Source organism: Sorghum bicolor, chromosome 7 (assembly GCF_000003195.3).
Source record: "Sorghum bicolor cultivar BTx623 chromosome 7, Sorghum_bicolor_NCBIv3, whole genome shotgun sequence".
Taxonomy (NCBI): domain Eukaryota; kingdom Viridiplantae; phylum Streptophyta; class Magnoliopsida; order Poales; family Poaceae; genus Sorghum; species Sorghum bicolor.
Window position 1 is genome coordinate 8,010,959 of NC_012876.2, and position 26,307 is coordinate 8,037,265.

At 46.7% G+C, this 26,307-nt stretch overlaps 1 protein-coding gene across 1 annotated transcript; it reads right to left on the reverse strand.

Annotated features, from left to right (window-relative positions):
• LOC8085029 (obg-like ATPase 1) lies at positions 4,532-10,248 on the reverse strand. The gene is made up of 12 exons (XM_002445146.2): positions 10,063-10,248; positions 8,751-8,918; positions 8,554-8,677; positions 7,880-7,971; positions 7,703-7,801; positions 7,465-7,578; positions 6,861-6,925; positions 6,360-6,476; positions 5,950-6,025; positions 5,596-5,688; positions 4,987-5,037; positions 4,532-4,895 (listed from the first exon to the last, which is right to left on the reverse strand). The coding sequence occupies exons 1-12, from the start codon at positions 10,144-10,146 to the stop codon at positions 4,797-4,799; spliced, it is 1,182 nt and encodes a 393-aa protein (XP_002445191.1). The 5' UTR covers positions 10,147-10,248; the 3' UTR covers positions 4,532-4,796.

The following is a 26,307-nucleotide window of genomic DNA, read 5'->3' on the forward strand; positions in this document are numbered from 1 at the left end:
CATGTGGCTAGCATGTTCTTGATCGGGGTGAACGTGTTAGAGGGGGTTCAGGGTCTTCTAGCTGTGCTCATAGACTAGAACAGAATGAGTGTCATGAGTGGTCGTGCCCATGGAGGCCATGTGCATCAGCGTGCCTTCCCGTGTGTGTGCGGTGCGTCGAGCCATGCGCACGGGCTATGTGGGTGTGAGGTGAATGCGAGGAGAGCAAAAAGGTAGTGCTTTTGGGTTCTTCCTAGGGTGCGCTCTTGTCGGTGGCCACGGCGTGCTCATGGTGCTCGTGTGTGGGCGTAACCATTTCAGCTCCCAGTGGTCCCTCAAGGCCAGACCTTGGACCTTGAACACAAGTGTGTGCTGTGTGTGGTGCGAAGAGAAAAGGCTTCACCTTGGCCAACCCCGGTATGGGTGCCTCGGTGGTCGCCGCGGTTTGGTTCTACGGTGGTTAAGCAGTATTCCGAAGGGGGCTCATCGTGGTGGTGAAGAAGACAAGATGGTGGTGTGGTGACAAGTTGATGCAGTGTCGATTGAGAAGCAGTGTCGTGCCGAATGAAAGCATCTAGGCCCCTAATGAGTTTCGGTGATTAATGATGATGTTGATTCTTATGACTAACGTGTGTTTTGTAGAGGCAAAGTCATTTATGTTAGGTCATGGTAATGGTAATCGATGGACTAGATTGTTCATGCCGACTTAATGGTTGAAATCATTTCGGTTTTCAAAGGATGGTTGGGCATCGTCGGGACTAGACTAGGTCTAGGTGCCATATGGTGAAGAAGGGCACTTAGAGTAGTTTAGGACTTTGTTTTTCCTTTGACCGTACTATTAAGGGGGGCATTGAGTGGGTAGCTTGACCTAGGCAAGGGTTTAGGTTTAGGTGTGGTGCACACTTGGTAAACCTAGCACTAGACAGCTCTGAGCAAGTCCTTAGATCGAGAGGAACAAACTTCATTTTGGAAAGATCGCATTTCGACGAAGTTTGGGTGCCAAAAGAGGCACCGGACGCTAGCACCGGACGCTCTATGAGCGCGTCTGGTGGTGCTGACTTGGATCAGCGTGCCTGGGTGCCTACGGTTAGGCACTGGATGCACACACCGGACTCGCCAGGGTGCGTCCGATCCCTTACCCAGGGAGGTCTGTAATTGGACTGGGCACCGGACGCACGCACCGGACCCACTGGGGTGCGTCCGGTCCTGTACCCAGAGAGGGTTGCAATTCACCCTCACATCAGACGCGGTCACCGGACCCATTGTGAGTGCGTCCGCTGTGTTGCAGAGAAGATATAGTTAGCCGTTAATGGGACGCCGGACGCTTTGTGCAGCGCGTCCGGTGCAACATCAAGCGCATCCGGTGCTCCCGTTTTCTGTGGAATTTAGGTGGCCGACCCTTGGACTTGATGGGGAGTATTTATACTCCTTCACCTCGTCCATGGGAGGTCTCTTGCCCATTTGATCAGCTGAGAAACACCTTGTGGTGCAAGAGAGAAGCAAGAGCCTAGAGAGGATTGAGAATTGAGTGATTTCTTGAGTGAATCCTTCTCTAGTTGAGTTCTAAGAGTTCAAGTGTGCATCCACCACTCTCTAGAGCCTTGTTTGGATCAAGTAAGAGTTATTTGCTTGTTACTCTTGGTGATCGCCATCACCTAGACGGTTCGGTGGTGATTGGAGGCACGAAGGCCGCCCGGAGTTCTTGTGGGTGGCTCGTGTCAAGCTTATGAGCAGTTTTGGGCGATTCACCACAACGGAGTGTCAAAGAATCAGCCTGTAGAGAGCACTTGGTCCTTGCACGGACCAAGTGGGAGCAAGGCCCTTGCGCAGGGTGCTCCAACGAGGACTAGTGGAGAGTGGCGACTCTCCGATACCTCGGCAAAACGTCGCCATGTTCTTCTTGCTCTCATCCTTTACATTCTAGCATTTAGTCTGAGCTTTTACTTCCTAGAATTGTCATGCTAGAATAGGATTGGAACTAGGTTGCAAAACTTTTATCCGGTAGCTCTCTTGAACACACTTAGGCACTAGGGGTTGAATTGGAGCTTATAGGTTGCTTAAATTTTTAGAGAAGCCCAATTCACCCCCCCCTCTTGGGCATCTTGATCCTTTCACCAAGAAGCCTGCCACGAGGAAGAAGAAGACCAGCGCCCTCTCCGGGAAGAAGACGAGGGCGGCGGCCTCCTCCTCCGATGTCTCGAACGGCTTGGCGGCGGTCCTCCCTTCCTTCTCCTTGCTTCTCTTCTCTCTCGCTATGCTCGCGGTGTGGTGGTTGTGTCGCGGTTTGGCTGGGGGTGGATGAGAGCGTGCTAGGGCTCGGAGGTCGGCTTATATAGCCATTCCTAATCATGGTGCGCGGTGGATTGTAGGGACACAATCGGGACACGTGTAGGGTGCTCACGCCTTCCAGTCTAGGGCTTTGGGGCCTCGGGGTGGTTGCCAGCGCACTAGCGCTCCCAATTCGAACTCCCGTCCGGTCAAGGTGGTTGGGTGCCAGGGGAATCTCACCCTGCACCCTGTACTCTGCTTTTGTGGAGGCAGGGGAGGGGGATGATGTGAGGTCAGGGATGACAAGCGAGGTCCGCCTGTCAGCGGCTTAGGGGAGAAGGGCATTGCCGCGCGTTCGGGCCGGTTGCTTTCACTCGCAAGGGGGGACTGCCTGCTGGGCCGCGAGGCGTAGCTGGGCCGCGGTGGTGCCTGGGCCGGCTCGTGATCTATTTGGCGCGGGTGAGGGCAGTGCGGAGCTGGGCCGAATGCAGAGCCCGGGCCAGAACCCCTTTCCAAAACTCAGTTTATGCACAAGCCTTTTCTAATTTCCGATAATCCATTCTATCTATACCTTGGTCTTCTATGTGTATATACAAGTTGCCAACGTGTATACACCCTTAAAGGAAGTCCTCTAGGGGTCTAGGGTTTCATGGAGACTAAGCCAAGGGTCGGCAACAGAAGTGAACTCATTAGATAAATAAAAGTGGTTGATTTTATTAACATCACATAAAATCAATAAGAGCCAAATCACACGTTTAATTAAATATGCACATGCCCAACAAATAAAGAGGTTCTACTTGTGCATCTATGGGATGTTTTCCTAACATGGACTCACCAAACAAGGGTTATTTTTAGAAAAAAATTTAGGTGGTAATTTTGGTATTTGTGAAATTTTTGGGTTGTTATAGCCGCGAAGCTCTTCAAGGAGTCCCCGGATGTCATGAAGGAGTTCCGCCTGAAGGCAGTTGTTGCTGAAGTGGATGCCCAAGGTACGGGCACGATTGATCGCCATCTAGACGATCTGTAGGACGAGGGAAACCATAGAGGCGGAATTACGGCGAGATAACAACATTTTACCTCGAGGTGAAGGTCGATCCCTCGACGATGTTCATACCAACCGAGCTATTCCCCCTTGGGTAAGGGAAGAGCGATGTGCTGATAATGTGTTACCAGTGGAATGTAAAGTACGAGAGAACAGAGAGGAAGTATGAACTCGGTGCCACTTTCTTTATTCCATCGATCGGTATTTATACAAGTCGAGGGAGAAGGGGAAACTCTCATCCCAAGTAATCACTATGCCCACAATGAGTCGTGGGGAAAGTCTCGGAGGGGAACCGGTCTTCACGGGCACATACGGAATCGTGGGGAGAAGTTTCGATCCTCAAGTTGTTAGGATACATATCTGGGGAGAGAATCGAGGAGATGAGATCACCCGAATATTTTATCTGTAACACAAAGCTGAGGACTTGCACTATTCACTTGGCTGATAATCCATAGCTGAAAATATTGGTCGCTGATTTATTATGAGAAAAAATACTACTAAATGGCTGGTAGATTCAGTGTGATGATATACCTAAATTGCTTATTGAAACTAAGGTTCGAGTCTATTTTAAACCTCAGCTTAATCAAATTTGATTCTATTACGTATTTAGTCGTACACAATCAAAATTCGCATTAATTTCATTCCTCACCCGCACTGGCCAAACTAGACGGAAGGATGATTGGACAATGCACAGACATGATTCTAAGGTGTATTAGAGCATATATGAACAAGATGTATGTTTTATTTGAACGCACTGACGGTCTTGGTCCGACATGGCTCACAAGCATTCTGGAAGGGGATCCGACAGATTCATCCTCTCATCCTCGTATGAGTAGTTTGTCGAAACATAGCGCTGGCCTACATGATGTGCCGCCGGATCACCATGCCGGTCGCACTCATGGCCAACGGCCGCGACGCCGGCCTGTACGCGCACTACGCCGTCGCCGCGCAGCAGACCGGCGGCGTGTACACGGCCTCCGACCACCGCGGCATCCTGAAGCACCTCATACGGCAGTGGCGCTTGTTAAAAAAAAAGCGTGCACCGACCACTGATAAATTTGTTGTGGTTATCAAAATACACCATCAGTTCCAAAGCCCAGGATCTCAAGGGAACAGAACAAAATGCTTCGATTTCCAACTAGAACCTTGCTTAAATTTGCTTGTCATACGAAGATGATAGTCTTCTTTTGAGAGGAAAATCATTTGCAGTTAGACCAGCTTACACACAATAAACAAGGCAAAAGCGAACCACAGAACTGAGACGATTATAAGCTTTGGTAACAGCGAGAGCTCAAGCATAAGATATACAACCGTGCATGTTATTTCAATACAATCCTTCAACAGTCTGGAGCCTCGTTGTACAAGCTTGCATCACCGGAACTTGGCTACTGGCTAGCGACCTCAAAAATGTAGAAATTGGGGGCAAGATGTAACACACTGTTGAACGAGAAATTCGGGGTAAGATGTAATACACTGTTGATGCTAGTATCATCTTCATACATTTTTTTTACTTCTTCCCGCCACCAGACACGTTGAATTTGAAAAAGATGATGTCCCCGTCCTGAACCACATAGGTTTTCCCCTCCTGCTTGTATTTTCCAGCAGCCTACAGTACGCACATTCGAAATTCAAGTCAAAACTCAAAACAGGCGCTTAACAAGAATGCAATGTCCTGGGGGGGGGAGGGGGGCATATACCTTAACAGCAGATTCACTTCCCAGTTCTTTCAGATCTTCAAACTTCATTACCTGAACCACAAACGTAGAAGTAACAATCATATATGAAACTGTTCAAACATGAAAAGAGCTAGAGTAAACAATGCCAAAAGACTGGCCTCATCAGCATACATCCAATTTATAATGACAATGTAAAAGAAAAATTGTCAACAGGAATTGGATGCTATATGTTTTCTAGAAGACAGCCTGCAATCACATATTATTAAGTGCTCCTATGGCCACAGCCATACCTCATTTATAGTATATACATAAATGCTACAAGATTCAAATCAGATAATTGGCCCATTGCTGACTTTTAAATGGGCATGTATTATCTTGTATTTTTCCATACTAAAAGTGTGCACAAGTATGGACATCAAAAAATGGAGGGGTTGCTGATAAACAATGGATATCATAGACATGATTACCAAGAAGTCAATTTGAGTAACTCTAAGAGCATCTAGATTCACAAACAATCAAAATGGTCATCAAGTAGGACAGCTATCCAAAATCTGGTCCCGCTTAACCAATAGCTGATGCAAATCACAATAGTTAACAACTACATCAGCTACTTAAAATAGCTGAGGTTACCTCAGCACATATAAAGCCCCTTTCGAAATCAGTGTGAATTGCACCAGCAGCTTGAGGAGCTTTAGTCTGACGTCTGATCTGCCAACACTTTACCTGAACAAAGATTCACAACCAGCTAATTCAAATCACATTCTCTTACTGGAAAAGTGCACATAGAAATGATCTTTCAACTTCAACTATTTGCACAACTTTTCAAAAATATTCAAAATAGTGAAAGAAATTACTAAAGTTCAATGAAAAGCACATGAAGCATACTACAATAAAAGATAGGCACCTTTGTATTACTATTTCTTTTACAGTTTTAGCAACACATAACAAAAGGATAGATTATGCTGCACTGAAAAGAACAAGTACCTCATCAGGACCAGCGGTGAAAAAGTATATCAGATGAATTGCTGCAAAACCAGTCTTGATGATTTTTGGGATCATGCTGCAAGGCATAATAGATAACATTTTAGGTGAAATTTAGAACCAATGAGAACTTAGAAAGTTGTCAAACAATTGACAGAAAAATGTTTTTTCTTTCACAAATATTCGCCTTGTATAGAAGAATTAATTCAACATGATATTTGTATTAGAGATGAATATTCCAGCTTCTCAAATTTTGAATTTTGTAAATCATAGAAATAACATACATGTATTTTGAGATGTTAGTATGTCCTAGTAGAACCTGTCACTTCATGACATAGGTCCGTAGCATCATTAGAAACACTTAGCATGACAAAACTAACCACCTCCAGTATCAGAAGTGTGAATTAACTTGCCTTGTTATCTGGTTTTCGGCACAATATTTGGCAGCTTCATCTTCTGGCATATCCACTAGTTTCTGTTCAAAAGCACAGCTGAAAGGAAGTATGGTTTCACCACCATGTTCCTGCACCCTGATGAAAAATAGGTATATCAGCTCATGTGTGATATAATAACAGCAAACACATAACATACATTACTTTATATATCATATTGTTGGACCAGTAAAGTGGCTTTATAACAGATATAACTTGACTAAGATCTAACATAAGAAAATTGCAATCCACCATGAACCAAATTGCTTTCTTAAATCTAAGTTGCATTTGCAGATATGATGTGGCTCTAAACTAGCAGCTGATGCGAGACCAACTTGCCAATGTGGAGCAATCTCTACCAGAAAGCAAGATCCAAATTTTAAAAGAGTCATTTGGTTATGCAACAAATGCCAAGAATATAGGATTTGTCACTTGGATGACAAAAACTAGCACTTTGAAAAAACAGTCCTCGAGAAACAATACCAGGCATGTATCTTGGGTAGAAACTTGTTCTTTTTTCTCTGGAAGTCCTTCTCACTCATATTCACCTGCACAAAAAACAAATTGGTACAGCTCCCTAGTCATTTAATGGTCAGCCAAGCCATTGTAAAAGGCCATCTACAGTACAAACTGTACCTATTCATTTCAGATTCAATTATTATGAAGGGTCAAATGGTTAATTTAAACTGATTTGGTTGAATTTGGTTGGTTCCACAAATGGAAAAAAAAAATACATTTTCTTTTGTTACTACTTACTACACATGTATAAATAAATCTATTTCATAATGGATAATGCATCATACAAGGATAATTATTATGGAACCATTCAAGGAAAACTACGGAACTAATACTGGTATCGAGTAACAGCTCCAATACAAACAGCACCAGAAATATAATCACAAGGAAACAGAACAGAGTGCATGCAGGAAGGTTGGTTACAACAAAACATGTTCAACCATAAAAAAAATCTTTTTCCTGAACCCAATATGACACCAGTCCAAGCTAAAAACCATGGATTCAACTTCAAAGTTTCTCATGGTAGACTATTGACTAATACAATGGGTGCAGAGAAAGATGAAATTCATACCAAATATACAACTGGCTTAGCTGAAAGTAGCTGGAAAGTATTCAAGATCTCAATGTCAGCAGCTTTCCAATCTCCTAAACGGACATCTTTCCCTTCCTCAAGATGGGCTACGACCTGTCCAGTGAAGGGAAGGAACATAAGTTACTGATAAAGAATTTTCATTTTCAATCATTATTTATTAAGGCTGCTATAAAAGACCCATAGTTATGTGGAAGAATTGAAGTAATTGATGCCGCACCCTCTCACATAATTCATGCTCAACTTTGAGCTGCTTATCATTACTTCTCTTCATTGACTTATCAAGGTCCTCAAGTTTCTTTTTCATGAACTCTATATCCTGAACAGAAAATAGAATAGAACATTGTCAAAAGAAGATTTAAATGTCGTACAGCAAATCAACAAAATTCAATGAAACCTTTAGTCTGAGTTCTTCACTAATAGTTTCCATGTCTCTAACAGGATCTACTGTGTCATCAACATGTGTAATTTCTGGGTCTTCAAATGCTCCTGAAAACCATATGCAACACTTGATTAGTTAATAAAGATACAACAAAACGACGTGTAATTAATTAGTTAGTAACTAAACCTTGCTATAAATTTGAGAAGTGAATTACATGGACTAGTCATTTTGGCGTCCATTAGAACTACAAAATACTTATCATTTTTTTATCTGGAATACAAAGTTACTAGTAACAATTACAAGGTATCAGCACACAACAAGAAACAAAAAGGGAAAGGATGCAAAACCAATTATTCAACAGCTATGCATATGTTGTGAATAAATAACATATATATTGATAAGAATATACAGTTGCCAGCTTCTATGACTATCACTCATTAATTAATCACAGATGTTTGCCACGAAAGGAAGTAATATGGTAAGCCCTATTTTCACTTAATATCAGAGGAAACTTCTAGTTTATATGTACAGACTAAAGAAGCATTAGATCAATTGAACAACTATAAGACTGATGGCATCTTAAAAACCAAATGCATGATCTGCAACACGGCAGTAGATGATTAAAATAATGCATAATAATTGTTCGAATACTAAATACCAACATTAACAACACTAAAATAAAAACATACTTAGGACATGAAAGATTCCATCAACAGCACGTATATGTGAGAGGAATGCATTGCCCAGACCATCCCCAGCGTGAGCACCCCTAATAAGCCCAGCTATGTCAGTTACTTCCAGATATGCAGGCACCTGCACAAAATTTTTCAAAACTTGTCAAATTCAAACAAAATCAATAGCAACTGTAGGGGCTTAAGAAACAAACCTCACTCTTTGGCTTGTAAAGTTTGCAAAGCCAATCAAACCGTTCATCTGGAACATTCACACGCGCCTCATTTGGTTCGATGGTACAGAAAGGGAAATTCTCAGCTGGGATTGCCAACTTTGTTACTATGTTGAAAAAAGTTGATTTGCCAACATTTGGCAACCCAACCTGCAGAAACATCAATCCGAATACTGAATTAGGCCTCATCTTACTGACTTACATTGCCATCTTATCAGTGACAAACATGAATGAATCAAATGGCCGGTGATAGGATTATAGCCAAATACAAATGTAATTTTGCCACCGAGCTAATTACATTTGACCATGAAACTTGGTGCATAGTCAGCACTCAGCGCAGAGTGACCAAATAATTGAACCATTTGTAGCTTAAAGAGCGATCAACACGTGCAATCCAAAGGTAGGGCATTGTGATTCGTGAAGCTATGATAGTATACTACTCCCTCCATTCCAAAACAATAGCTGACTTTAGCTTTGTCATCATAAGTCAAATCAAACATCTCTAACTTTCGTCAAGTTTTTGGAAACAAGTTCAAATAAATGCACTACCAAGATATATTAATGAAACTAATTTGATGCATTTTTCTGTGACTTGGTTAAAGTTAGGATGAAGCTAAAGTGAACTATAATTCAGATCGGACCGAGTATATAAGACTCACAAATGTGCTAGGCCTCTAACATGCCACTAAAGCAAGCAGTACAGCACCACGATAGCTAAAAGAGAAACATACAGAATTACTGCCAGATATATGCTACGTGCACACAGCAAAAACATGTATCAGTGCTATTATGCCAAGTCATATCCTTATAACAACCATAAGTAAAAACAACAAGAGGCACAAAAACCAATAATAACAATTCGATCACACCTGGCACTCACTATCCAACTTCCAAGGAACAACACGATAGCAGGATCAGGCAAATCCGTACCAACAACAACCCGAGCCTCCGAAACGAATAACTCCGTGCACCAGGGGCAGCACGCGTACCGCGTGCCTCGAATCAATTAACCACGAAATCACAACCTAACGCTCACATTCAAGCATCCACAACTCATTAGCTCAGAGAGCCCCTAGATACTACCCAGCACGTCAGGCGAGCACGGACGACGCCTACCAAATGAAGGCCCTTAAAATTTCCAAACCCCCCCGGTAGCCCCAGCCGCGCTGTGCTCGCTCGTTCCATTCGAGGTGCCCCAGAACTGGTACGAGATCCAGCAACTCCCAGCGGCTACGAGTAGAACTAGGGGGAGGGGAGTGTGCGTGGGAGGGGAGGGGAATGGAATTGGGCTTACGATCCCGATCTTGAGGTGGGAGGAGAAGCGGCCGAGGATGGGGCGCTCAGCCGGCGCGGCGTCCTTCTTGGCCTTGGGAGGCATCGTCGGCGGTCGGTGGTCGGCGGCGATGCGGCCTGAGGAACCTGGGATGGCTAGGGTTTTTGGTGGGAAGCGGAGGGTCGGCGCGTGCGGTTGCCGATCGAGTGGGGCAGATGAACACGGATTCGCGGCGGCTGGGCTGGACTGGGCTGGGCTGGGCTGTGAGATGGGCGGTGGAATGAGCTGCTGTTGGGTGATTTTTTTTTTTTCGCCCCCTTTTATTACACTCAGTTTATTGCTTGTGATGAGTTATGACTGGAGCAACAAATTTACGCCACTGTATTTTATCTGCATGACAATTTCCTCTTTTTCGCTGGCACCCAAAGGACATGAACAACTCATATCACACTGTGTGTGCCTTGAATATAATATATAGAGATAGCTAAAAAGACAAGTCATACAAGGACATCTCTTTCACTGTTTACACACTATTTAATGTTGTGTATATAGCTTAAATCAATTGTAAACACTTTTTTTATAACTATTGTGTTCCTAATTGATAAAAAACAGATCACACTTAAATAAGATGAACATGATTGTATTTTTTTTTTTGAAATCATCAGTATAACTGATATATTGTATATAATTGCTTGAATGGACATTTCCACGAGCACCTAAACTACGTGACGGTAGCAAGCTAGCAACATGGAAACGAAGCAGAGAGTACCAGCCGTAATCAGCGGCAAATCATGAAATCAACCATGAACAATCGCACCAGCACCTGGCTGACCTGTGCTGTCGTGCCGCAGCCGCAAGGGCTAAGGTCTCGTTTAGTTTTCAATTTTTTAAAAAATTCTCGTCATATTAAATTTTATGGTATTTGCGTGGAGTATTAAATATAGATAAAAATAATTATTTGTACAATTTATCTATAATTTACGAGATAAATCTTTTTAGCATACTTAATCTATTATTAGTTAATAATTGTCAAATACAAACGAAATACTACAATAACTAAACCTAAATTTTTTCGACCCAACCAGGCCTGAGGCGAAGCATAGCTGGCAAGAATGGTGGGACCCTTTGAATAAAATAGTTGGAAGCATACCAACTTCAATCTTTCTTCTACTAACGTGCCCTAAATATTTCTTAGTTAGCTATACTTTTGAGATGGGAGGCAATTAAACCATGACCGGTTACCATATACATAGAGCGTGCAACCATCGGCCGTCCTCGCCCTATCCTTCATCTCCATGGAACCGGGTTGCTGGTTTTGCTTTATGAAATAGGAGCACCCACACTATTATCATACCCGCACCAATATCTTTTTTAGAATATTTTTTTATGTTTTTCAGGGCATGAGATTAGTTGACAAAAAAGAAAGAAATGTGGACACGTATATGTTGCATTTACCTTACTTTGTAGTGATGACATTACTCCACGCGGATGAAAACTTTAAGATGAGTGATGAAAAGCAAATTAACCTACTACGAATCAATGTCCTTGTACCCAACCCACATACATCTAGATCTATATATACGACTCTAAAGCACAAACATAAATATTGTGACATGTGTGAATGCCTATTCTATTGAATCTCATATTTCGCCGTAGAGTAGAGTGACAATAATAAGGCCTTGTTTAGATCAAACAAATTTTGGATTTTGACACTGTAGCACTTTCGTTTTTATTTGACAAACATTGTCTAATCATGAAGTAGCTAGGCTTAAAAGATTTGTCTCGCGATTTACAAGCAAACTGTATAATTAGTTTTTATTTTCATCTATATTTAATGCTCTATGCATTGTGCCGCAAGATTCGATGTGATAGGGAATCTTGAAAAGTTTTTGGTTTTTGGGGTGAACTAAACAAGGCCTAAAGGGGCAAATCAAGAATGAGGAATGAAATTAGTAATTTAGCTAGAGATGCATGCATATGCAATCGGAAAGGGAGGCATTAGGAATCACATTGAAGCTAAACTTCATTTTTCCACTTAGCAAGTTGTTCAAGTGAGACGCAGTGATTGAGAAAAGAATCTAGTAGTTGCACAAGTTTAGAGTTGTATGTACCCTTTTTGAAAGAGTGGAGGAGCTTAGACGTATATCGAGACCAAAGTGAGAAGCCTCTTAATCTTACCTCTGCCAAATGCCCAATTTAAGCAAGCAGGTTAGTGGATGAAAAGAGTGAATTTCCGTGATCACGATGCTTCCAGTGGAAGCAGTACCATCAATAATGGCACATCTCTCATGTATAGGCAACTAGTTTAATCATGCATCTTTTTTTTAATAAAGAAAACAGACTCCAGCTCCATCTCTTATGGCTAAGAGAATCGGACCAACCATTAAAAAAAATAGTCACAAATGTCTAACTCGAAACTCAATTGTAGAATAATATATAATTTTAATTTATAGTGCATCCAAACAGAAGAATTGATAGATGAGCTAACTTTTTAGACAAGTTTCCAACTAGTTTTTTTTTAGAAAAAAGTTAACAAATTCAAAGATTTTAGGCCAAATAAGTATAAGAGCCCAAGTCTCTAACTATTATTAGTCAACTCGCTAGTCAATTATTTGGTAAAAAATCTACTTATAGGTAAGCTTCAATGCCACCTAATGGAAGTGTTTCTGGTCCATTCTTCATAAGGAGCACAACAACACAGTAATGAAGGAAGCCTACAAACTGCGGCAATGGGGATTTCACAAAGAATGAATGAGTGTCTTCTGGCTTAGTGCTTATAGTATGTATGTCATCGAGTTTGTGTTTGTCTCAAAACCTATTTTAGTTTTTGTTAGTCTTTATAATCAGCCACAAGCTGGATCTATGATAATGAATAGTTGGGTACAAAACTCATGCAAAAGATCGAAATAACATCAGCCTTTTCTAAGGCCCTGTTTAGATTGGAGATGAAAATTTTTTGGATGTCACATCGGATGTGTCGGTAGGATGTCGGGAGAGGTTTTTACAAACTAATAAAAAAACAAATTACATAGCTCGTCAGGAAACTGCAAGACAAATCTATTAAGTATAATTAATCTGTCATTAGCACATGTGGGTTACTGTAGCACTTAAGGCTAATCATGGAGTAACTAGGTTTAAAAGATTCGTCTCGCGATTTTTAACCAAACTGTGTAATTAGTTTATTTTTTTATGTACATTTAATATTTCATGCATGTGTCCAAAGATTCGATGGGATGGATGAAAAAATTTTGGGTGGGAAACTAAACAGGCCTCAACAAAAATGGCTACGGCCTCAAGAAGCGTTGTCAGCCTGTCACATTTGTGCTTGTGATTGATGAAGCAAAAGAAGGAACCCGTTGACTGTAGAACTACGCACTCTAGAGATATGCCTGGCATGCAGGCACACTTCGGGCAACATGGGATCATTTTATTATCTACTACCGAGTGAATTTCTCACGCGTTGCTGTGAGATTTTCTTAAAAATAAATCATTATATATATAGCATTACTACATGGTATCCAGTATATTTTGTATACATGTATATGAATGTGACTTGAACGTTATTTTGTTATATTAGATCTGGTAAACAATCACTAAGCTAATAGAAGAAAAACAATAAAATATTTGATTACATTACAGAGACATAGGTGATCAAACAAATAGCATATGTAGATGACTTGTATGTTAATAGATTAAATATTTAAAATATTTCACATAATATAGACGATATGGATATTTTTTGTAATTAATATGGATGACATAGACTTAGTGGAGAATGATGTGGACACCTTGCATGGAGAGATAGAACATTTAGTGAGTCACTTATTAGTGGGAATGATGTGGACACCTTGCATGAAGAGAGAATTCGTCTAGTGGGGTTTAGCTTTATAAGAGTATATGATTTGCTCCCTACAGTATACCCCTAATTAGCTAGTTAATAAATGTAGTTAGCGTGTTGCTTATTTGTTCTTCCTCTGTATTTATCTCCATCGACATAGGGCTAATCTTCTCCTTTTTGCTATTATTACCATAATTCTTTTTCGTCCTAAGAATTATATTCACCAAGTGGAGGTTAGAGACCTAGGAATAATTTTGTTCCTTTTTTCTATGTAATATTTAGTGTTTTTTAGTTTTTAGTTTTTTGGTTTCACAAAATAAACATCTACTCCATCCGTCCTGTAATATAGTTCATTCTAACATTTAAAATTTATCCTCAAATAGTATATTCTAGAGGACAAAACTCAATTTTATATTACTTTTCATTTATCAACCAATCACCATTTAATCAAGTTGATGATAGCGCCTCATTAGGAAATAAAGCGAGGGTACATGTGTCTTTTATGTTGTTTCTTATTTTGTCTTATAGCTAGTTCATAGAATATATATATTATACTATATTACAGAACAAAGGGAATAATTGATATATATATATATATATATATATATATATATATATATATATATATATATATATCATCTTGTACGAATGTTGTTAGCTTAAACAATTTCTCTATATTTAAATCCAGTCTTTACTCGTGCATACCTCCAAGTAGGAATTGGAGGCAATGGCAATGCTTGCGACCTGTGAGGCTGAGCTAAGTGGTTTTGCTTTATTACAAAATAGGATTAAGTCCATATTTGGCCCCTCAATTATTGGCCGAGTTTAAGTTTAGCCCCCAACTCTAAAACCGTGTATCTATGGTGTGGGGGTATAAACCCCTATACCCTTACGGCTAGAGTTGGGCCAGGAGGCTTGGCCCATTACGAGACAAGTTCGAGGCTTGATCCAACAGCTCGGAGTTTCGCGCAAGGAAACGAGACGTGGAGATCAAGCAAGATTCTAGTCGGTTAGAATAGGAATTGATATCGAACTATCTATGGCAATTGTAACCGGCTAGGATTAGTTTCTAGATCTGTAACCCTGCCCTCCGAACTATATAAGGAGAGGCAGGGGACCCCCCTTAGGACACATTATTCTCTGAATCCAATACAATCAGACGCAAGACGTAGGTATTACGCCCACACGGCGGCCGAACCTGGATAAAAAGCTTGTCCGTGTCTTGCGTCACCATCGAGTTCATAGTTTGCGCACCGTCTGCCGATAAACTACTACCGTGGGCATACCCCAAGGTAGACTGCCGACTAGCTTTCGTCGACAGTGGCGCGCCAGGTAGGGGGTGTGCGTACAACTCCTCTGACGAACAAGATGGTCATCATCCTAGCTTCCGCGGCCGTGCACGAAGGCCTCACGTTCACCGTCGGCCAGATCACGTGGACGACGCACGGCGGCGGTCTCACGACCACGGTTTCGGAGGGAACCCAGATCCAATCTGGGATGACGGCGGCATCGGCTCCGACCACACGGATGCTGGTACCGAGCACCCGACCACCACTCCCGCGCTACAAGGGAAAGAAGATTGACGGCTCGGATCTTCTCCGAGCACTTGATCGCGCTGATTCCAAGCTTCTCGAGGCTTCTCAACTAGTAGATGGGATCTTACGTCAACCTGATCAAGCCGCACCAGCGGATTTTTTCAAATCCTACCGGCCAACTCGTGTCGTCACACACGAACAGCTGGGGGCGACTCTGACGATAACCTCCACCCCCTCAGGACGGTCCGTCAAGACCAAGGCTGATCCGGAGGAAGGGTATCCTTGCGGTCTGAACAACTCGGCCTCTCTCTACTCACGGCACGTCCAATCCCTTTTTAACGAGGCGGGTTGGCTGCCAAAGTGGAACGGTCGACCAGCTCGTCACCACGTCAACATGGTGACGGTCCAAGAACTACGGGACGGCCAGGCTTCCAGAACAAATTCGAGCACTGGTTCCGTTTCCACTGAAGTCATAAACTCCGAGGACGAGGACTATGATCTGGATTTGCCTCCATATCCTCCGGGTTTCCCTCGTTTCCCGGTTTTCCCACCTCGACGAGGAGATATCGTTTTAAACGTCAGCGCCGACGAGCCGGCTGTTGATGGAGAAACAGACGAGCAGAGGCAGCTCCGCGAGCAGCGCAACGCCGACCGTGCCCGACGACGCGCAGACCAGGAATGCCAATTCCCGCCGCATAATCTCAGCGACGCTTTCGACATGGTCGGGGATCAGCAAGTCTACAAAACGCCAAGCGCCAATGTGGCTGTCGCCATGGCCAATTTAGATCGACTCCCTGATACTTCCGAGTGTCAGGGCGTCCGATCCAGCTTTCGGGCACATCTGATCCCTGCTATGGGGCAAACGGCCACTCTGCTCAAAAGAGTCCAAGCCGTCTCTTACACAGAGGCCTTCTCTGACCAGACTCACCGCAGCCGGACCTCACCACAGCCCAGCGGGCACCACCGCAACCTTTCCCCCAACGATCATCGAAAAGACTCACGGCGTGGCGATGGCGGTCGGGATGCTGGCGGTCGCCGCGAGCAGAATCATGAGCGTGGTCAGGAAGTAAACCAGCACAGGGATCTTCGATACAACATCCCTCCCAAAGACGCCCGAGACCGCATCAACAGGCGCGCCACGGAGAGAGCAGTCCACGAAAACCTGCGTCGTATTGAATATGATGCAACACACGGCCCCCCGGGCCTGAGGCAGTTCTCCTCACACCTCCGCCAGGTCGTGTGGCCCCATAATTTCAAGCTCGAGAAACTCAAAAAATATGACGGCAAGGAAAATCCGAAAAACTGGATCACTCTTTACGAGATCACCGTCCGATCAGCAGCAGGAGACGAGCACGTCATGGCCAACTACTTCCCAGTAGTCCTCGACCAGGCTGGTCACCAATGGCTCCTTGGCCTGCCCGAGGACTCCTTCGACTCTTGGGAAGAGCTGCGCCAGGCTTTCATCGACAATTTTATTGCCACATGTGAGCAGCCTGGAAACAAGTACGACCTCGAAAGGATAAGGGACAGGAAAAACGAGGCTCTGCGCGATTACATCTGACGATTCTCGGATATGCGCCTTAAGATCCCAAAGATTTCCCACGATGAGGCCATATCTGCTTTCATCAAGGGGCTGCGCTTCCACGAAGCACTGAGGAACAAACTGTTGCGCAAAAGGCCAACAACGATGGCCGAGCTCCTCGCCACAGCTAAAAATTACGCCGACGCCGACGACGCAGAAAAACTCATCCGGGACGATGCGAGAGGTCCCGACCAGCCTCCCCGGCGAGATGATAGTCGCGATCGTTTCGACAACAGGAACCACCGCCGTCCCGACAACCATGATCACAGGGAAGGTTGGGATAGGCGGCGCGACAATCGCGATGATTTCAGAGGAAAGCGCCCCCGCGACCATGACCACGAAGTGAATACAGTCAAACGCCTCAACGGGCGGCGGGACTACCAAGAAGACTACAACAAAACGTTGAAGGGACCGTGCCAACTGCATCCAAAGTCCAACCATACCATGGAAGAGTGCCGCGTCCTCAAAAACATTTATACACGGTGGGCTGCCCAAGACGACTCCGCCAAGAAGAATGGGAAGCAAGACGGGCGCGACCACGAAGACGAGGACAAGGACCAAGATAGGGACCCACGACACCAGTATGTCAGTCCCACCGACGTGGTCCACTCCATCTTCGGGGGCAAGGTCTCCATCGAATCTAAGCGAGAAAGAAAGCTCCTAAAAAGAGCCTGCCTCAACATAGACAGCTCGGATGGCCTGATCGCAGACCCAAAATTCCCCCCGTGGTCACACAGAGAGATCTCCTTCAGCAGGAAGGATCAGTGAGCCGCTATCCCAGAACCAGGCCGTTTCCCTCTAATCTTGGACCCTTGCATCAACAGCATCAGATTCGAGCGGGTGCTCGTGGACGGAGGAAGCTCCATCGACATCCTTTTCCGTAACAGCCTGCCCGCTCTCAAGATATCTCCTGCACAGCTAAAACCCTACGATGCTCAATTCTGGGGAGTCCTGCCAGGCCAGAGTTCAGTGCCACTCGGACAGATAACACTGCCTGTCCAATTCGGCACGTCCGACCACTTTCGAACAGAGTTCGTCAACTTCGTGGTCGCCGACTTTGATGGGACTTACGCTATACTGGGCCGACCGTCGCTAACAAAGTTCATGGCAGTCCCACATTACTCATACCTGGTCCTTAAAATGCCCACGGAGAAAGGCGTCCTAACCGTCAGGGGCAATGTCTACACCGCATATACTTGCGAGGAGGAGAGCTTCAAGATCACCGAAGCAATCGACCTCTCAATCCGCATGGCAGAGACAGCAACCCAAGCTGCACAGCTACCTCCCGACCAGCTTCGACTACCCGAGCAGGAGACCGCCAGGAAGAGCTCAAAATCCAAGGAGCACAACGAAGTGCAGCTGGTCGAAGGCAGCCCCGAGAAGACGGCCCTCATCGGGGCCAACCTGGACCCTAAATAGGAAGACGCGCTCGTCAGGTTTCTAAGGGACAACGTAAGCGTTTTCGCATGGAAACCCGCAGACATGCCCGGCGTCCCACGAAACCTGATCGAGCACTCCTTAAATGTCTCGAAGACCGCAAGACCCATCAAGCAAAAGCTGCGACGGTTCGCTCATGACAGAAAGGAGGCTATTAGGACAGAAATAACACGGCTTCTAGCAGCCGGATTCATAAAAGAAGTGTATCATCCCGATTGGCTCGCCAATCCGGTTCTTGTACGCAAAAAGAATAATGAATGGAGAATGTGCGTTGATTACACTGATCTCAATAAACACTGTCCTAAAGATCCTTTTGGTCTCCCTCGCATCGACGAGGTGGTCGACTCAACGGCCGGATGCGAACTCCTTTCTTTTCTAGATTGCTACTCTGGCTATCACCAGATCTCACTAAAGGAAGACGATCAGATCAAAACATCTTTCATTACTCCTTTCGGTGCATATTGCTACACGACCATGTCCTTCGGACTCAAAAACACTGGGGCCACCTATCAAAGGGCCATCCAGCAATGCCTCCACGACGAGATTCGTGATGACCTCGTCGAGGCTTATGTAGACGACGTCGTCGTCAAAACAAGGGACGCCAGCACCCTAATCGACAACTTAGATCGAACCTTCAAAGCACTAAACAAGTATAAGTGGAAGCTCAATCCCAAAAAGTGCATCTTTGGGGTCCCCTCCGGTCTACTACTCGGCAACGTCGTCAGCCGAGACGGCATACGGCCGAATCCTTCAAAAGTAAAAGCAGTACTTGACATGCGACCACCTAAGAATGTCAAGGATATTCAGAAGCTCATCGGGTGTATGGCCGCTCTCAGCCGCTTCATCTCAAGACTAGGAGAAAAAGGCCTCCCCTTCTTCAAACTCTTGAAAGCGTCAGAAAAATTCTCCTGGACGGAAGAGGCTGACGCTGCGTTCACCCAGCTTAAGACTTTCCTCACCTCACCGCCTGTTCTCATGGCGCCTCAGCCCAATGAAGACCTACTTCTTTACATTGCAGCAACCGACAGGGTCGTCTCCACAGCAATAGTGGTCGAGCGAGACGAGCCAGGCCACGTCTACAAGGTCCAGAGACCCGTTTACTTCATAAGCGAAGTCTTAAACGAGTCCAAGGCCAGATACCCGCAAATACAGAAGCTCATATATGCCATTCTAATAACGTCAAGGAAGCTAAAGCACTATTTTGACTGCCATCGAGTCTTGGTAACCACCAGTTTCCCTCTTGGGGATATTCTGCGCAATAAAGACGCCAACGGCAGAATTGTAAAATGGGCAATGGAATTATGCCCATTCTCCCTGGAATTCCAGAGCCGCACCACAATCAAGTCTCAGGCCCTGGTCGATTTCATCGCAGAGTGGACGGATCTCAACGAGCCTCCCGTTCCCGATGTCTCCGACCACTGGTCGATGCTCTTCGACGGGTCCTTAAACATCAACAGCGCCGGCGCCGGGATATTTTTCGTGTCGCCCAACAAGGACAAACTGCGTTACGTCCTTAGGATCCTTTTTCCGGCATCAAACAACGTCGCCGAGTACGAAGCATGCCTTCACGGCATACGCTTAGCCGTTGAGTTGGGAGTCAAACGCCTTTATGTCTATGGCGACTCCGCTTTAGTTATCAACCAGCTCAACAAGGAATGGGACGCAACCCACGAAAAGATGGATCTCTACTGCAAAGAAATTTGCAAGTGGGAAACCAACTTCTACAGCATAGAGTACATCCACGTGGTCCGGGACAAGAACCAGGCAGCAGATGCGTTGTCAAAGTTAGGGTCATCTCGGGCCCAGATCCCGCGAGGTGTTTTTGTCCAGGATATCCATGAGCCAAGCGTGGGCAAAGACACGGCCGAAAAGCAACCTATTGAGGCAATGCTCATAGACGACGTTACTTCGACAACCAGTAGCCGTGATTGGCGCACCCCGTTCATCAGATATATATTGGACGGGTCAGGCTTTCAGGACAAAACAGAGAACGAGCGCCTCATTCGACGATCAAAGAATTACATACTGGTGGACGACAAACTTATGCGAAAAAATGCAAGTTCTGAAGTGCTGCTCAAATGCATATCCCAGGATGATGGCATCAAGCTCCTAGACGACATACATGTCGGATCCTGCGGCAATCATGCTGCCTCCAGAACACTGGTCGGGAAAGCTTTCCGAGCAGGTTTTTGTTGGCCAACCGCGGTCAACGACGCAGAAAAACTAGTCCGACATTGTGAGGGATGTCAGTTCTTCGCTAAAAGGACCCACGTACCTGCTCATGAGATTCAAACTATCCCGTCGTCCTGGCCTTTCGCCTGCTGGGGGCTCGACATGATCGGGCCATTTAAACCGGCCCCTGGCAACTTCAAGTTCGTATTCGTATTAATCGACAAGTTCTCAAAATGGATTGAATACATGCCACTGGTCAAAGCAACCTCCGAGAAGGCCGTGGAGTTCCTCAATCAAATCATACACAGATTCGGGATCCCAAACAGTATAATCACCGACCTGGGTACTCAGTTCACTGGCACCACATTTTGGGACTTCTACGATGACAGAGGCATAGTCATAAAATACGTGTCAGTAGCTCACCCACGGGCAAATGGCCAAGTTGAGCGTGCGAACGGAATGATTATTGACGCCCTAAAGAAAAGGTTGTACACCGAGAACGACAGAGCACCCGGTCGATGGATAAAAGAGTTACCGGCTGTGGTCTGGGGTCTCCGAACTCAGGCTAGTCGGAACACGGGAGTGTCACCCTACTTCATGGTTTACGGCACCGAGGCAGTTCTGCCGTCTGATATAACCTTCGGTTCTCCTAGAATTGAAAACTTCGACCAATCAACAGCCGACAACGCCAGGAGGCTCGAAATTAACTGCATGGAAGAAAAGCGTCTAAATTCATGTCTCCGAACATCAAAGTATCTTGCAGCAATCAGACGGTACCACAACAGGAACGTCAAGGACCGTTCTTTCGTGATCGGCGATCTGGTACTCAGATGGAAAACGAGCCAGGAAGGAATGCACAAGCTATCCACTCCCTGGGAAGGACCCTTTGTGGTCGCCGAAGTCACACGACCCACATCCTACAGATTGGCATATCCAGACGGAACACGCGTGCCTAACTCTTGGCATATAGACAAACTGCGCCAATTTTATCCATAAGTTCTAGTAACTTTTTGCTTGTAAGTCTCTTATAGTTAGCAATAATAAAAGTTTTTCTTCTTGGCTATACTTTGTTTACATGCAGAGCTGTCGCCGAAGAGCAACAATGTCCTCTGCGACGGAAACTCTTAACGACTATGAATCAAACACAGTGACACGTCACTCAGATAACTTTACAGCGCTCAAAACAACAGTCATGACAAAAGCAAACTTTATTACAAACTTTACATACAAAGTTTACAATAAATACCCCAACGGGCGGTCACTAGTCTACTCCTACAGACTACCCTACTGGCCTACTGCTCGGGCTGATCACCCACCTGGCCTTGCTGCCAGGATGAAGGGGTCGGGGCCACCGGCGCCTGGCTGGTCGAGACCGCAGGCGTCGACCGCCCATCTCCAGCAACAGACGCCCCCTACAACTCCCTGGCCGACCTGTCTGAACCCGGCTGGTCGCGGGGAGTGGCCATCCCGCATAGATTAATGTCGCCGATCACCGTCGACGACAAGTCCAGCAGACCGGCCCGAAGCTCGTCCGCCTCCTGCGGGCCGACCTCCTTGGGATACCCCTTCTCCAGCCTGGACAAGTCGACCAGGGGGTAGTGGGCGCGCACCATGCTGAGAATATGCGTGCCAACGAACTCCCCGGCGTCCTTCACAAACTGCTGGAGCCAATCCCAGGCCCGTTGTGCCATTTCGATAGGCGTCAGCCTTGGCACGCGGTGGTGGCTTTCTGGAAGCTCGGGGCTGATCAAGTCTAGGACCGGGGATACTCCGTTCCAGAGCCTAATACAATTAGTCTTCCAGGAGTCCCGATCCTTGATCAGCTCGCCTAAGTGCTTCTTGGTATTCACCTTGAGCACTGCAAATCAAGGAATAGGTTAGCACAATGAAAAGAACATTGAGCAGCTATATAAAAGGGTGGCGGCACTGCTACTTACCAGACAACTCCCGGTTCCTCTGGCTTAGCTCCTCGCCTGCTCGGCGCCCGGTTTCCAGCACCCCGGCAAGCTCTTGTCCGAGCTGCTCCTTCTCCCGCCGAAGGCGCGCCACCTCCTCCTCCAAGCCTACACGAGTAATCTTCTGGTCAGCAAAGTCAACCGACGCGGCTACAAACAGCTGCCTAGGAGTACGAGACTGACCTTCTCGCTGCCGATACTGGTCGGCCAAGCGTCGGGTAAGCTCGAGACGGTGCTCTTCCTGAGCGCTCATCTCGGCCACTTTCTCTCCAACTTCCGACCGAAGCCGGTCCACCTCCGCGGCCAGAGTTTTGTTCTCGGCCACAATGCCTTCTATTTGGTCGAAGCACCTCTTCCGGTACTTCGCCGTTTTCATTGCGCCCTGCAAGAAAGAGTATATGTCGAACACAGGAACACTGCACATAGTTGTCGAGCAGGACACAGGACCACTTACCTTAACCTCGTCCACGAGACGTTTAGCCGCGCGTTCCACCCTCGCGGCCTCCTCCGTCTCCGCGAGTTCTTCATGTCCAATGAAGTGGTCCCCGCATTGGTGCCACACGTAGACGTGCTGTCGGCCATCGTGGGGACGACCCTGGATCTCCTCCACGTCATCGTCAGAGGCTTCCTGGGGCTCCTCGTTTGGCGCACGGCCTCCGACTGCGGTCGAGGGCATCACTGGCCCCTGGTCTAGGCCAGGGCAGCCCACAGGCGAAGAGGCCCCTGCTCGGGGCGGTGTCGGGACCCTCCCTTCTTCGGCTGGAGGCGTCGGGCCTCTGCCCTCCTCCTCTGCAACTGTACTCGGGGGAGGGGTCCTTGTTGCCTCCCCATCCCTCGGCGGAGTGCTCGCGGCGGCACTCGCCGGGGCAGATTGTCCCTCGGCACCTGTAGCAGCGGCCGTCGCCGAAGGCTGGTCTGTGGCCTGTGGCACAGCGTCCTCAGCAACGGCAGCGGGCTCGGACGTTCTCTGCTCTGCGACTTGGTCGGGGTTGACGTCCGACGCCGCGCTGAACAAAAAAGCAGCATTTTCAGCAACAGCAAAAAAAATCGCCAAAGTACGTAAGTTGAACACTTACAGGTCCGATCGACAGTGGGTCGCGGTGAACCTTCTCCTAGCCCTGCCGGTCGGCGCCTGTGCCCCCGTTTCTGCGACGCGCGGCGCAGGAGGGTCGCTGGCCACCCGATCAGTAGTGGCCGGCGCATCGTCCGGACGGCTATGAGGCCTTCGGACCAGCGACGGTGTGGCCTCCTCCTCCTCGTCGTCGTCGTCGGTGATCCGGACGAGCCGACGGCGCTTTGGTGCCTGGCTGCTCTCTGCCGGGAGCGTCGACGCAGGTGAAGGATCTGCCGCCAATGGCCTTTTCCCCGCCACTCTCTCCTCGGTGGTCGAGACGGGACGGGCCTACTCCTCCTCACTGCTGGTGTACCGAGCACACCGAGCAGCGTCATCCTCCGGCGGGTCCTTGAAAGGTCCTTGTTTGGTTTTGGTAATTGAGTGACAACTTAGGTGGACTAATAATGTTTATGTGAGATACACAGGAGATTAGTCCACAGGTGATGATGTGATGATGGAGGAGCTCATTGTATATGAGACATGACATGGAGTCATGTGACCAAGATGGAGAAGATCAAGATGAGGCTTGGCTTGATGGACCGGTTGCAAGAGTGAAGGGCAAGTCGGAGGCTTTGAAGCGAGGGACCGCGTGTGACGGTGAAGCTTGAGCAAGACTTGGCGCTGATGGACTGAGGCAACGGTGAAGAGCAAGTGAGGTCAAGATCAATGAACCAATATGGTCACGTGATGATATGAAGTGGATCATATCATTTGGTGACTGGTTGGTGCATGTGTTGCATCAACATTGGAGGAGATGGAATGGAAAGCGCAAGGCAAAGGTATAACCTAGGGCATTTCCATTTCACCGGTCATAGGTGTGTAGAGAAGTTTATGACCGGATTTAGGATAGATGGCCGTACTATCGAGAGGGGCAAACTTGTTTGCATATCGGTCATCTAGTGCCACTTGAGCGATCTAACTTTGCATACGTGTTAGGATCGAGTGGCGTGGCAAGTTTGAGAGGCTAACTCCTTTGGAAAAATGTTTGTGAAAATGCTAACACACATGCACATGGTGGTGTACACTTGGTGGTGTTGGCACACTTTTCAAAGGAGGTGGAGTTCCTAGGGTTGAGAGAGGTGTGGGTTTCTATTGCGAAAATTAAGTGCATATTTTCTATTGCGCCGGTGGGAAATTTGGAGAAGTCGAGGAGAAACACTCACCGGACGCTAAGTGCAGAGGCACCGGACGCTGGTCCAGAGCGTCCGGTGTGGTGTCTGTGGCGCAGGTGTGCACCGGACGCACCGGAGAGAGTCCGGTGCTCAGCGTCCGGTGTGCGGGCGGTTTGGCAACCCTCTCTGCGCATGAGTCCGGTGAGCACCGGACCGTCCGGTGCCCAGCGTCCGGTGAGGTCGCGAGTTTGACACCCTCTCTGCGCACGAGTCCGGTGAGCACCGGACCGTCCGGTGTGGACTTGCAGAGCGTCCGGTGGTGCTGTGCAGGCGCGCGTGCGCAGTAGCCGTTGGCGGCAACGGTCGAGTTCAAACGGCTAGTGACACGTGGCGGTCAGCTGAGCACCGGACGGTGGGTGTTGAGCGTCCGGTGGCTCCCTGTGAGCGTCCGGTGCCCTCGTGTTTTGCCCAGTAAAGGGGCAACGGCTAGTTTAGCCCTTGGGGCTATAAATAGAAGTGGTGGCCAGCCTTGGCTGGTGCTGAGCACCCTTGGGACTTAGTGTCCATGCTTGGGGAGTGCTAGTGAAGCCTCTAACTCACATATGCTTGATAGTGTTCATCCGATTGTGTGAGTGAGCGATTCTAGTGCGTTGCATTGAGAGATTGCATCGAGTGGCACTAGGTGTTCGTGTTGCAAGCCGGTGGTGCTTGTTACTCTTGGAGGTTGCCACCTCCTAGACGGCTTGGTGGCTTGTGACTCCGTCGAAGCACGCAAGGAGATTGTGCGGTGCTCCGGAGAAGAGATTGTAAGGGGTACGGTGCTCACCCTGCGGGGATCGCGAAGAGCAACTCTAGTTGAGCGAGACGTGAAGAGCGACAAGTGGTCCGTCCGGGTCAAGTGCTAGAGCTTGTGGTAAGCACTCCACGTGGGAGAGTGTGACTTGCGGGTCACCACTAGCAAGAGGACCGGCGGCAACCTTGGAGCTTGTCTCAACGGGGACGTAGCTTGGTGGCAACCAAGTGAACCTCGGGAGAAAATCATCGTGTCAACATTGTTCTTCCCGTTGGTTTGCAAGTCCCTAACACAAGCTTGTTCTTACATTCATATACTTGTGCTTGTGTAGTTGCTCTTGTAATTAGTTAGCTTGTGTAGCTTGCTAGTTACCTTCTTGCTTGTGTAGCTAGAAGTAGTTCCCTTGCGTGACTAATTTGGTTTGTGTAACCTTGTTAGTCACATTGCTTAGTTTGTGTAGCTAAGTAAGTTGCGCTCTCTAATTTGGCATTAGTTGCCTTGTTATTGAGCTTGCTAGTGAGCTTAGGCTTTGTGCGCTTTGCCTCACTAGTTTGTGTAGGAGCTCCCCCGGTTTTGCAAAGTACTAGTTGCATAGGTTTGTGTGACCTTGCTCCTAGAATTGATTAGGTGAGCTCTTGCTAAGGTAGCACCTTGCTTGCTTGTTTAGGATCTTTTCAAGGTGCTAGAGAACTTAGATAGAGGGGTGTAGTCTTGGCTAGGCCGATAGA